The sequence below is a fragment of the Saccopteryx leptura genome, chromosome 11 (assembly GCF_036850995.1).
Source record: "Saccopteryx leptura isolate mSacLep1 chromosome 11, mSacLep1_pri_phased_curated, whole genome shotgun sequence".
Lineage (NCBI taxonomy): Eukaryota > Metazoa > Chordata > Mammalia > Chiroptera > Emballonuridae > Saccopteryx > Saccopteryx leptura.
In genome coordinates this window covers 11,396,016-11,409,796 of record NC_089513.1, presented here as the reverse complement: position 1 = coordinate 11,409,796, position 13,781 = coordinate 11,396,016, and the positions used below count along the sequence as shown (strand labels likewise).

General features: G+C 44.4%; 1 protein-coding gene across 1 annotated transcript in view; it reads left to right on the top strand.

Moving 5' to 3' along the window:
• Window positions 1-13,781, top strand: part of CDH20 (cadherin 20) — a 202,655-nt gene that overhangs the window by 151,889 nt on the left and 36,985 nt on the right. Inside the window, exons 2-4 of the mRNA XM_066353104.1 lie at window positions 3,326-3,711; window positions 11,997-12,291; window positions 12,849-12,968. Of these exons, the coding sequence (XP_066209201.1) occupies window positions 3,466-3,711; window positions 11,997-12,291; window positions 12,849-12,968 (661 nt within the window). The 5' untranslated portion in view covers window positions 3,326-3,465. The remainder of the gene's footprint in view (window positions 1-3,325; window positions 3,712-11,996; window positions 12,292-12,848; window positions 12,969-13,781) is intronic.

Genomic DNA, 13,781 nt, shown 5'->3' with positions numbered 1-13,781 from the left:
TGTACTACTTTACATTCCCACCAACAGTGTATGACGGTTCCTTTTTCTCCACAGCCTCTCCAACATTTGCTATTACCTGTCTTGTTAATAATAGCTAATCTAACAGGTGTGAGGTGGTATCTCATTGCAGTTTTGATTTGCATTTCTCTAATAACTAAAGAAGATGAGCATCTTTTCATATATCTGTTGGCCATTTGTACTTCCTCCTGGGAGAAGTGTCTGTTCATGTCCTCTTCCCATTTTTTTATTGGATTGTTTGTTTGTTTGTTGTTGAGTTTTATGAGTTCTTTGTATATTTTGGATATTAGGCCCTTATCTGAGCTGTTGTTTGAAAATATCATTTCCCATTTAGTTGGCTTTCTGTTTATTTTGTTATCAGTTTCTCTTGCTGAGCAAAAACTTCTTAGTCTGATGTAGTCCCATTCATTAATTTTTGCCTTCACTTCTCTTGCCTGTGGAGTCAAATTCATAAAATGCTCTTTAAAACCCAGGTCCATGAGTTTAGTACCTATGTCTTCTTCTATGTACTTTATTGTTTCAGGTCTTATGTTTAGATCTTTGATCCATTTTGAGTTAATTTTAGTACAGGGGGACAAACTGTAGTCCAGTTTCATTCTTTTGCATGTGGCTTTCCAGTTTTCCCAGCACCATTTATTGAAGAGGCTTTCTTTTCTCCATTGTATGTTCTTGGCCCCTTTATCAAAAATTATTTGACTATATATATGTGGTTTTATTTCTGGACTTTCTATTCTGTTCCATTGGTCTGAGTGTCTATTTTTCTGCCAATACCATGCTGTTTTGATTGTCGTGGCCCTATAATATAGTTTGAAGTCAGGTATTGTAATGCCCCCAGCTTCATTCTTTTTCTTTAGGATTGCTTTGGCTATTCGGGGTTTTTATCGTTCCATATAAATCTGATGATTTTTTGCTCTATTTCTTTAAAAAATGTCATTGGAATTTTGATGGGAATTGCATTAAATTTGTATATTGCTTTGGGTAATATAGCCATCTTGATTATATTTATTCTTCCTAACTAAGAACAAGGAATATTCTTCCATCTCATTATATCTTTCTCAATTTCTCTTAACAATGGTTTATAGTTTTCATTATATAAGTCCTTTACATTCTTTGTTATGTTTATTCCTAAGTATTTTATTTTTTTTGTTGCAATTGTGAAGGGGATTATTCTTTTGAGTTCATTCTCAATTGTTTCATTAATAGCCTTTTCTTTTCTATTTTGTCCATATTCTGAAACAACATAGCTATTTCTCACCATTCTGTGTCATTAATTGATCTCCTGGGTTAAGGTTCTTTCTTCCAGAACATCTTCCCATAGGGATCAGAGAAACAAGAGCTGGGTTTCTATCTACTGGTCCAAGGAGGAAGGATCACTAAAGCTTGGAAACCGCCATCCGACATACCGTTGTTCTTGATTAACAAACGCATCGCCCTAAATGAGGCACACCAGGCTTGCTGTGACTCAGCACTCAGTCCGCCTTCGGAGCTAGAACTCAGGACAGGCACAGCCCCCATTCTGTTACAGAAACTCGAGTCTCCCTCTTCTTTCCCCTCTTTACCAGTTCTCACTGAAGTGATTTCTTGGAAATTAAATGGCATATTGTATAAAATGATTACAAGATATCTTTTAATTCTTTCGTTCACGTCAATGGTGAGTATTTGAGAGAAAAGCTAAAACAAGTCCTGGCGAGGACAGGGGGTGGGGAGGGTGTGGGGGTGACTGAGCTGGCGTCGATACATTCATTGTAAACAACTTGTAGAAACGGAGTGTTATTAGCAGCACGGGTCTGAAATCCCAGGGCCACACATTTGTTCTGAGAAGATGGCAGCAGTGATCCACGTTAACAAGGGAAATACTAAACCCACAGAAGACATTCTGGCTGTTTTTGAGAGCAGTTTCAGTGCTATGCCACCTCAGGAAGCCCAAGTGAAGAAAAGGTTGATGAGGTCATAGCACAGGAGGGAGGTGGCCAGCTAATCTGGCTTCATAGCACAAAAGAAGTCTGACTGGTGACAAGGTGTCCCTTTGCCAAAATGAGTCTTCCAGATCAGGGGGAAACATTTTGCAGGCTAGACTCTTTGCGTGCCCACCACAGCATGTGACTAATAGCACTTTACGGTCTCTTGTGAATGACATAATGATTAACAGGCCATTCAGATCCTAGAAAGGTCACATTAACAGCCCCTATCAGTGCTTCAGAGCCGGAGCAGTAGGGTGTGAAACTCGAATTCCACTATGTGCTCAGGCAATGATTCAAGTCAGAAGTGATCCACGGCTGCTTATAAATTAAGCCCAAGATTCCTAATATTATCAATAACATGGGGTAGAGCATAAGATAATTGTGGGTGGCTAAAAGGACTTTAAAGTCCAGCTTGACTTTATTTGACTGCATCAAGGCCTCCACGGCCAAGGCTGAATCCAAGCATCCCCCAAAAAATAAAAACCCACCCCAGGCATGACAGTGCAAGGTATGCCGGGATCACAGACTTAATAGCGACTAATCCATCGAGATGTCTTATTTAAGAGCAAGTTGTGGGCGATTTTATGTTCCATGGCCCTGAGGTAAGAACCAGATGCCGTTTACGACCCAGTTTAGAAACCCCCACGATTAATGGGCCCGGAGCAAGAAGAGTGCTACCATGTGGTGTCCGTCGGGTTGTTGGTTTCACGGAGGTTGGTAGATTAAGAGATCCCCTTTTGGATGAGGATAGTCCTGTTGACAAGGATTTATTGGACTGAATGGTTTATGTACGATGACCAATTAATATGTCCTGTACCATTTAATTAATATGTACTTGCTTAATATTCATGGGGAATATAATTTAATGCACGATATACATAGGAAGTAAGACTATAAGTGGTGCTTTTAGATTTTAATGAGCCAAAAAAAGCAGCTGAGTTAATGAAAATATTAGTTATTTGCTGTAAATTTTGGAAATGAATGCCATTTTTAAGAGTTTAGAAGGTGTCTGATCATAAATATTTCAAAGTATATACTATTAACTCAACCCAATCAATCACACAGTATAACCCCCTAGCTATACTACCAATGAGAAGAAATTTATTCACTAGTTTTATTCCCACTGAAATCCATATACAAAGATTTGGAATTGATTATAGCAAGAAAAATAGTAGTCTTTTTTTTTTTATCAAAATAGTATTTATTACTCACACATTTCTAAAACAATAACATGTGATGACTCTTTAATTTGTTGAGTAGGAAACAGAATACTAACGCTTCTTGAAAACTCGCTACAAGCCCATAGAAAAGAATTTGACATCATTCCATGGTGTTTTCCTTGACAGGAAGTTAACTTCAAGCAGATTGACTTGAACTGGGATCTCATCTGGGAAGCATAAGTATCCAATTGACTACATCATCGTCATCGTCATCATCATCAGTGGCTTGCCATCCTGTCCTGACTTTCTGGAGCCCTGGCAAGCCCATGTGGACTTCTGGGAGAATGAGCGATGCTAAGCGCTGGCTGGGACTTGGCATGTCCTTGTACCTCTGGGGCCTGCTGGACCTTATGACCACCGTTCTCTCGAGCACACCAACGCTGCCCGGCAACTTAGAAGTACTCCTGTCAGACAAGCCAGGGCCACACTCGCGGACAAAGAGGAGCTGGGTTTGGAACCAGTTTTTTGTTCTGGAAGAGTATACTGGCACCGACCCTTTGTATGTCGGCAAGGTAAGAACTGCCTGAGAGAAAGAAATGATCAGGATATGGAATACTGTAATTAAGTGTGAACTGAATATGAGAACTCGCCTCGCATGTGTGTGAAGCCTGACAACAATTTTAACCAGCAGTGTGTTACCTGACAGCTAGGTGGTTCTAGTCTTTGCTTTGTCAGATGACCAGTCAGAAAGGGAAGATTTCTCTCTTGTCCGTGCTTCTGCTCTGAGCAGGGGGAGGAAGAAGGAGCTGGATTTTGGAGGGAGAGCCTGGGCCCTGCAGAGCCATGCAGATCCCAGAAGCAGCAGCGGCCTTGGGAACGAGGAGAGAAGAAAGGAACCAGGGGGGACACAAACGGGAGGCAGAGGGCTTTTCCTTTCCTCCCCAAAGCATTTCCACAGGTATTGCCTAAGGCCCAAATTTAATGGGGGGGAAAAAAGAAGAAAACCCTCTTTATTTCAGAAGATACGAGCTTGTGCTCTATCCTAAAGGGTAGCTGCAGACAATCAATGAATATACCTATAAACTTTATATTCGAATTCCCTTGATATAGCTATTTCATTCTAATCCAGGCTTTCTCCTATGTTTATATTATGTGGTTGTTAATCAGAAACCATTTTATGAAAGCCAACCAAGTGAGAGAAAATGGGAAACAGGGAACTAATTAGCAAATACATAATTCATTCAAGTGATAAACACTTGTTTAGCACAAAGGCTAGGAGTTTCACAGTCAAACACACGTGGGTTCAAAACCCTGCTCCTCGGTTACCAAGCCTCATTAGCCTCTGTTTCTTCAAATGTCTAATAGGGATAATTAGAGAGCTGTAACTTCTCCAAGGCTGTCTACATAAACTCTCTCAACTCCCACCCACCTCTCACAGCCCTTACCTGCCTTCTCTTCCCACCACTGCGGCACTGAAGTGTGTGTTCCATGCTCCTAAGGACCGCCCACTGCCAAAGCCAATAGTTTCACTTTATGGAACCACCCAACAGGGACCTGGGACACTGCTGACCAGTCCGCCCTTCTTGACTCACTGTCTCTTGGCTTCATGACCTCCACATGACCTCTTTCCTGCCTCTCAGCCTTTTTCCGGTCCTCTCCTTCTCCCTGACCCCAGTCCCTGGAGGTCTGACAAACTCCGCCCGGGCTCTGCTCTGCCCACACTCACTCCCCGGGTGGGCTGTACACCACTGAGTCCAAGACCCCCCTCCGACTCAGACCATGCACCCGAGCTGCAGACTCATACACCTCCTGCATCTGTGACAGCTCCACACGTCTGACACAAAGTCCTCCCAAATGCAGTGTGTCTAGTAAGGAACTCTTATTTTCCTTCCCAAACAAACTCCTCCCCCATTCCTCCCCGACCCAGTGTGCTCCCTGGCCTCCCAAGTCACATGCCACTGTCTCCCAGTCCTGTGTTCCAGGGACACTGCTTGTGTTGGTTCCTACAACTTGCCCAGCTGTGCCTTCCGTTAGCTCATAACAAAACATCCTTCCCCTGCTGCTCTCAGGGCTGCCTCCTCCTCGTTGGATCTGGGTCTTTCTGGACCACCCTCTAAGGTAGGCCCCTCTGTTGGACCCTCTCACCACCCTTGTTTTCCCAGCTCTCATCACAACCAATGGGATCTAGTTGACGTGTTTACTTACACGTGCATTGTCTGAAGCCCCCAAATGGACTAGACCAGGGGTCCCCAAACTACGGCCCGCAGGCCACATGCGGCCCCCTGAGGCCATTTATCCGGCCCCTGCCGCACTTCCGGAAGGGGCACCTCTTTCATTGGCGGTCAGTGAGAGGAGCATACTTCCCATTTAAATACTGGTCAGTTTGTTGATTTAAATTTACTTGTTCTTTATTTTAAATATTGTATTTGTTCCCGTTTTGTTTTTTTTTACTTTAAAATAAGATCTGTGCAGTGTGCATAGGGATTTGTTCATAGTTTTTTTTATAGTCTGGCCCTCCAATGGTCTGAGGGACAGTGAACTGGCCCCCTGTGTAAAAAGTTTGGGGACCCCTGGACTAGACGCTCAATGAGTCAAGGACACTGCTCCCACTTTAGCCTCAAGGCCCAGCACAGCACCTAGCACACAGAAGAGGCTCCAGAACAATGAACGGTGCAGTAAGAATGAACTAGGCTCACACACATGAAGCACTTAGCACAGCACCTGGCTCAGAGGAAAGTTTTCACAATCATTGCTTCGTGGCAATCATGGTGGCAGTGGTCATGGTCACAACAGCAACAGTGTTAGCAGCTTCTCAGGACCCGCTGTTTCCTTCTTTCTCCATGGATGGCATCACCACATCTAGTCCATACTCCTGTTCTCAGACTCACCTCACCCTCTCCGGGCTGCCATCACCGTGGCCCCCTGTTCCTCGTGATCAGAAGAACCAAGCAGCGCTGCCCGCATCCCCGCAGAGAGCCATCTCCTGCTCCCCTGGGGCTCAGGCCACTCACCTCCTCAGAGCACCTTTCTGTGCCGGTGCTGCTCTGAGTAGGAAAGCACTGGGCCCGTCCAGTGCTCCGCCGAGGGCCCGGCTCTCATCCATGGCTTTCAGAAACGACTCCTCCTCCCTTACCCAGCCTCCCCCCCCAGTTTCTCAAACTTAGTTCTGATCCTGCTGAGCTGGTCTCCTTACTGGCCCTGACACACATACATCTGTCCCTACGCCAGATATATACATCCACACTACTGCCCTGCCCAAGACATGCGCCCCTTGCTCTCCATTCAGTCACATCCAAACTCCTCAGCATCCCAGGTGATGTGTCCATGAGGACACATCTTCCATCATTCAGAATTCCAAAGACCTCCAACTACCCAATAGTTAGTTATAAAATGTTCCTGCAATTAGGCACACACGGCTACTGTTAAAATTAAGAACACACATATATATTCCGTAACTGCTTTATATGCATTGACAGTCTGGAGCCCTCTTCTACCCTCCCAAGGGCAGAAACTGAGACGCCACCCGTAGCCTTCCCTACACCTCCCAACACTGAAAACCCAGCACAGAACTGGACACACAAAACTGCAGAAAGGCAAAGGTCCCTAACATTCTTCTGGGCTACCACGATATGTGCGTCAGTCACATTCACACAGAGATCAGTTCTCACTGTAACAGTGCTGGAGGGAGTATGGACAAGACACCACTGCCTGGAGAACCTGGCTCACAGAGGTTATGGTCATTGCCCCAAGTTACACAAAAGGTAACAGAAAAAGCCCAGATCAAAATATACACCGAAATCTGACACTGAAGAAATGGGCCTCATTAATGTCACCCTGCATGAGGTCCTGACTTTAGACCTAGCCCTGAAAGATACACAGAAGAGTCAATGGTGCTAGGATGGGACCAAGAATCTAACCAAGCCTGACTGCTTCCTGAAGCTGGGAGCACTTAGCTGTGTAGTAGCTGCTATACTCACGATTAGTGCTCACTGTGTCCTAATCACCTCGACCCATGACACAGGACACCCGGTGCATCCCTAAAGTCATGTCCAGCCAACACACCAGCAACTAGTGGAAGTTTCTACCCGGTAGTGGGTGTGCTACCTCCACATGAAAAGATAATTATCTATTCACTTACCCAGGCACTTTCCCCCTCCACTCTCTTTTAAGAGAGTTCATCTACCTTCATTCACTTGACACCACAGGGCTCCAGCTGTCACCCCGAACTCTGGAAGATGTCTGTTTAGAAAGCCCACCCAAATTATTTGCTTATTTCAGAAAGGAGTATGGCAACAATTACCTGCAGAAATTGGTATGGCCTTACACAACCCACACCGGGCTTTCCAGGACAGGTGGTGTGCAGTTAAAGCTAGATTCTATTGACACATGCAAAGAGGGGATGCAGAGAGCTTGTGTTTGTGCACGGCTTCATGCTTCCAAGTCATGCTGAGGCTAACAACTGCGCGGAAGCCGTCTGACCTCAAACTGGAGCACTTACTGCATTCCTGGAACCACACAAGGCACTACAAAAGCAGGCCAGAGGACTGGACCTCACCCTTGTGGTTAAAATCCTAGATCAACTAGGATTTTTCATAATCTTTGTGTGTCCTTCCCATCATTCACTACTCCTTTGGCTTAAGATTGTATAGGCTAAATATTATTAGGATATGCAGAATATCCACGCATCTTATTCTGTCTAGAAGATTGGGGGGGGGGAGTTTTCCCAAGATACACATAACTGTGTGCTGCCAACCTCACTGTAGCACCTCCCTGCCCTCCACCAAAGGCCTGGTGCTCAGGCAGTGTCAGCTGAATTAAACAGGGACACATATAAAACATTTTTATCACTGTGCCAATTTGCTGAGTGACTTAGAAAAAAGTTAAGATCTCTTCTTTGCAATCTGCACAAGCAAATGTGCACTCCACGGCCGGTGAGCCCTATATGAAATTCACAGCTCTGTGCTGGTTATTAGGCGGCGTCTCTCAGCTCTGCATTCACGCTTTCCTTCTCAACTTGGTGACACTGGTGCTGGGACTCGACAGGCCACAATTTCTCCTTTCCCAACCAGCTCCCTGGTGAGGTCGTGAGAGCAGAATGTTCTAGAGGGAGAACCACAGGAGGCAGGAGGAGGGGGAAGGGGCTTGCTCCTTGTACCCAGCCAGCAAGTATTCCAGTTTCCGAGTTCTTTCCACACTACCAGCACCGGCCTCTGCACAGACCCCTAATATCAGCACCAAGGACAGCACCCCTTCTCCCACACCTCACTCTGTGGGAGGGGGTGCTGGCGACACCTCCGCCAGGCCCCTGAGTCCCCAGCCCCAGGGAGCAGCCCTCCCTCCCCTGAGCTCTCAGCCCAGCCTCCCCCAAACACCTTGATTCTAAGAGCCCCAGCCTTTGACCCTGCTGCCCCAGCCACAGGGCACTGGCTGTTTCCTAGAATCATCATGCCTCCTACGCCTCAGGGTTCCCTTCGTGCCTGTGCCTTTTCATATTCATTCTGCGCTAGAATAATTGGTGTTGGATGTGTTCCCTGAATGGATCCTGAACTGATACAATCATGCTCCCCAGAAACCAGATCCTGGCCCCTCCTATAGCTGTGCTCTGCCTGGTCATGAGAGGCCCTTCCCGTCTCTCTGTTGATGTCCCTGGCTCCCCCCTCCTCCCTCACTCTCCTTCCCTTCCCTCTCTCACACAGATCCACTAGCAAACACACACTCAGAAGCTACTTGAAAGATACTTGCTAGCTCTTTTCAAACAAAGGTAAAATAATGTCACAAAAAGCTTTAACCCTAGTCTTATACCATTCTTTCAATAAACTTTCTGAGAATTTACTACATGTGAGGACCCACACTAAGATGAAAGCCACATGGTTCCTCACTTGAAGGAACTCACAGTCTAGAGAGTTCTTCAAATTCTTCCAGTTCCTCTGCATTAGATGAAAACAAAGATAACAGCTCTGAGGTTCAGTCCAAACTATTAACATCAGCCTGCCAGACGGCTGCTGAGGAACCACAACTTCCTCCACCGCAGCAGAAATGTTTGGCCAAGCTCTCTCCATGGGCAGAACACTTAAACTTGGCCTATGGTGAGCACAGGTATGCTTAGCTTTGTGCAGGTTCAGAGAACAAAACTGTTTAGATGACAAACAGAACATCTCAAAACACTCCTGGGTTCTTTCTTTATGTCAGCTTCCATTCTTTCTTTTTCCCCTAATCTGCCAACCCCTGAATTAACCCATTCATTCTACATCAAAGTCCTATGCCACATACCTTTAAATTATTTACAGTCCATCTTTATGTATATACATATAGGTAAACACATGCATGCATATATATTTTTTAATTTTAAAAAAATCCTGAGCCTGACCTGTGGTGGCACAGTGGATAGAGCACCAACCTGGAATGTTGAGGTTGCTGGTTCAAATCCTGAGCTTGCCTGGTCAAGGCACATATGGGAGTTGATGCTTTCTGCTCCTCCCCTTCCTTTCTCTCTGTCTCTCTCTCTTTCTATCCCCTCTCTAAAATAAATAAATAAAATCTTTTTAAAAAAATCCGGAGATCCTTGCCCTTCCTCTCCTGACTCCATTCCTCTGCCTGGAACACAGTTCACATGGAATGGATTTTCATTTCTTTGTGGCCAGGTCTGAACAAAATGGCTTTCTAGTCTACACAGTAACAGCTGGGCACCTCTGCTTTTTTAACTGCATAAATAGAAGATTGTGGAAAATAATGAACTGTATATAGAATGAGGAAATATGAGCACTTTGTATTCTAAACAGAATTCTTTAAGTAGAAAGAGACCCACAGCTATTTTCGGTCAATTTTGTTCTCTTATTTCTTTCCATGGATAAGACATAGCTGAACTCCTCCAGGCAGCCAGGTTGCTCTGCCTGCATGATCTGGCCACAAGTCAGTCTGAGGTCAGCTCAAAGCCAGCCACAGCCTCCCAACTATCCTCATCTGAGGACGCTGTGAATCCATTTTCAAGTGTCCTCCTGGTGTCTGTGCCACTTAATCCTCAGTGTCACACAGTCCTAGCAATGCTTCAGGCAGCCTTCTGCAGCTCTTGCCAGTGGGCTATGCATTTTAAAAAGCCAACAGGTGTTTCTGCCATCTCTGCTACATGCCTGAAGGTTTGTAGGGAGCAGAGATGAGGTGGGCATGTTAACACCCTTGTCTTTATGCACATATATCATCATCATAATTGGCATCATTTATAGGGTTCTTGTTATGGAAAATGCTGTGCTAGGTGCTCTATATCCATTAATTTCTAATGATCCAAATAGCCCTTCAAAGTAAGTATTCATTAAACTGTTTTTCTTTTTTATATGAGAGGCAGGGAGGCAGAGAGACAGACTCCTGCATGTACCCCTACTGGGATCCACCCAGCAAGCCCTCTACTGGGCCATGCTCTGTTCCTCTGGCACCGCTGCTCTGCTGCTCGACAACCAAGCTATTTTAGTGCCTAAGGTGAGGCCATGGAGCCATCCTCAGCACCTGGGGCCAACCTGCTCAAACCATTCAAGCCATGGATGCAGGAGGAGAAAGAGAGTGAGAAGGGGAGGGGGAAGGGTGGAGAAGCAGATGTTCACTTCTCCTGGACTTCCACACACCAGGCTGATGCTCTACCTCTGAGCCAAGTGGCCAGGACCTCATTAATTTCTAATGATACCAACAACCCTGCAAATAAGTATTCACATTGTTCTCTACATTTATGTCTAATATGAGAACTTTTAAGAGTTATAAACAATAATTTTTCAAAGGCTACTCAATTTATAACTGACATATATTTGCCTCTCTGGCCTAAGTCTAACACTGGTTGTGTTTTATAAACTAAATCTCATACACTTTTCCAAACTACTCAAAGTGCTAATGACCCCAGCTACAACAGAGTTAGTGGTAACTGACTAAACATAACTAATTTTTTGTTGCTCCCTTTAGAGAGAGACTGGTAATTATACACAGTACAAAATTCCAGGGTTCTTGCCACCTATATACATTGTCTATAATTAGAGATGCAGAAATTTATTTCTAGGTTTAATATGAAAACAGTGCCCCTGGACTCCTTTCAAGAGTCATTACAAAGTCATTTGGAAGAAAATATAGTTGCATGAGCCCATAAAAGCATGTCCCTAATGCAACCATCCACTTACAGACTTGTGTGATCCAGTTACAAGGGCAGGAACTGGTCCCACCGAAGAAAGAGAGGCACTGATGCAAAGAATGATAACCAGCCGTTGTCATCCACTTGGGCAGCTGGGGCACCAGCGGACACAGTCTGCTGCGAGGAAGTGCAGAACAGGAGCCCAGACTCGGGCACTGCAGACCCCAGAAGTCCAACAGCATCCAGGGCACAGCCACAGCCTATTTCTAATCATTTCATCAGGTTTTCGGCCAACTTAAAATTGTCATAGTTTCTGAAACTCCAAAGCCTAAGTTACATCAACACTTTTTTTATTTTAAAATGTTCAGGACTCTCCATTTAAAAAATAAAATTAATGGAAAGGCTGGTTTTGCCTATTCGCCTTGTTCCTATTCTCACGTTGGGGACCTACACTTCCCGGAGTTCCTTACTATTTTCTCTATTTCTCAAGGAGAGAGACTTTAAAAAAAAAAAAAGTAGTAAGTTTAGGATGCTGAATGTGATGTGGAAAACTTTACTTATTTCCCAACTTATATTTGCTCTATGATGCAATTATGTTCAATGAATATTAGTTCTTTGTAGACAATTTAAACATTTGAATTAAAAATTCTTCCTGTTTGAAAAGAGAGCATATGTTAAGAGCAAACTAAAAATCAATTTCTTTCTGACACCTGTTCGTTATCCCTAATGAGATTTCGGTGCTTTTTCCCCCAGCTTCATTCAGACATGGACAGGGGGGATGGATCCATCAAATACATCCTCTCAGGAGAAGGTGCAGGCATCGTATTTACCATCGACGACACCACTGGGGACATCCATGCCATTCAGAGGCTCGACCGAGAGGAAAGGGCCCAGTACACGCTAAGGGCTCAAGCCCTGGACAGGCGGACAGGCAGGCCAATGGAGCCGGAGTCAGAGTTCATCATTAAAATCCAGGACATCAATGACAATGAGCCCAAGTTTCTGGATGGACCTTATGTGGCCACTGTGCCAGAAATGTCACCAGTGGGTAAGGTGGAGATTCAGTGATTCTCATACAGAGTGATTCCTCTATAGACGGTCCTCCTGTCCAAATGTAAAAAAGGAGAGAATGTGAAGAACAGCTAACAAATTATAAAACTGAACCAAAAGTGACAACCAAGTCCTTAGGCAGTAAACTACTGAAATCAACTATAGTAAAAAAATAGTAATAATATTAATAATAAGCCTGGAGTTGTTATTCAGTTCTAGTTTTTTAAAAATGATGGATGGATGGATGGAAGGATGGATGGATGGATGGATAGATGGTTAATGTTTGATTCATAAAGGAGAAGCATTTTGGTAAAATCAAGAGCAATGAAGACCCCAAAATTGTGTTGTCTTTACTGGTTATTAAGAATTTAAAACATAATTCACATCCCTGCTCTCTAAAGAGGTACAAGATATGAGTTATAGATGCCTGACCTAGGAACGGGCCCTTCCAAGAAAGCAAACATACATTAGCAAGCCTTCAGATTGCCCATGTAGGATTGAGTTCAGCCTTTAGCAACTCAACTTGACCAGGCTTCCACCATCTCTCTTCCTCAGGGACCTCTGTTATCCAGGTGACAGCCACAGATGCTGATGACCCAACCTACGGCAACAGTGCCCGGGTAGTATACAGCATTCTTCAGGGCCAACCGTACTTTTCTGTGGACTCCAAAACAGGTATTTGATCCAACAGTTGTATCAGGGGCGTTTGCTTTATTCCCTAATCATTTATAACTGTGACTGTGACAGAGCCAACTCTCCTTTCCAGGGACCTTCCTGGGAGTGTATTAACTAGGGAAAATTAGTATAAGCCTGGGCATTAAGAAGGCAAACCAGCACTGTGAGTAAGAGCAGTGCAGTGCTATGTACAGACAGGATAGGACTGGAGAGGCCCAAAGGCCTGCATAACCAGAAGTGCTTCCTCATTATCTTCAAAATATACTATGGTTGTATTTATTCCCAGGGATTAAGACCTTTTATAACTCTAAGAAGACCTGAGAGGATTGACATTAACCCGGCTTAATATAGAACTAGAACCATTGATTTTGAAACTAGAAAGAGCCTTATAGAAATCACACAATCTATCACTATTCAATTAATAGGCAAGGAAACTAGAAACTGAGACTTGAAAAAGTGCTTCTCATTATAGAGCTATCCCCTGACAAGTGGGCTGATGTTCTTTACCCCTGTACCAAGCAGAGGACAAGGCCAGAATGAATGAATGCTGGCAGACAGGATTTGATAGGAAAAGAGCACAGAGCATGGGATGTGCCCCCCAAAGGCAGCTGTTGAGCGGGAGGCTCTAAAAGGGGGATAGCAGAGAACTGATGGGTAGGAGCAACGTGGCAGAAAAGGACAAATCAATGGAAGCTCATTTCATTTTGTTTCAGTTTTACCTGAGAGCTTCAAGTTCAGTATTTGTTATATCGTGAAGAATTCCCTTGAATGCTTTTGAGTTTGGCAGAGTAATAATTGTATCATTACATGGCA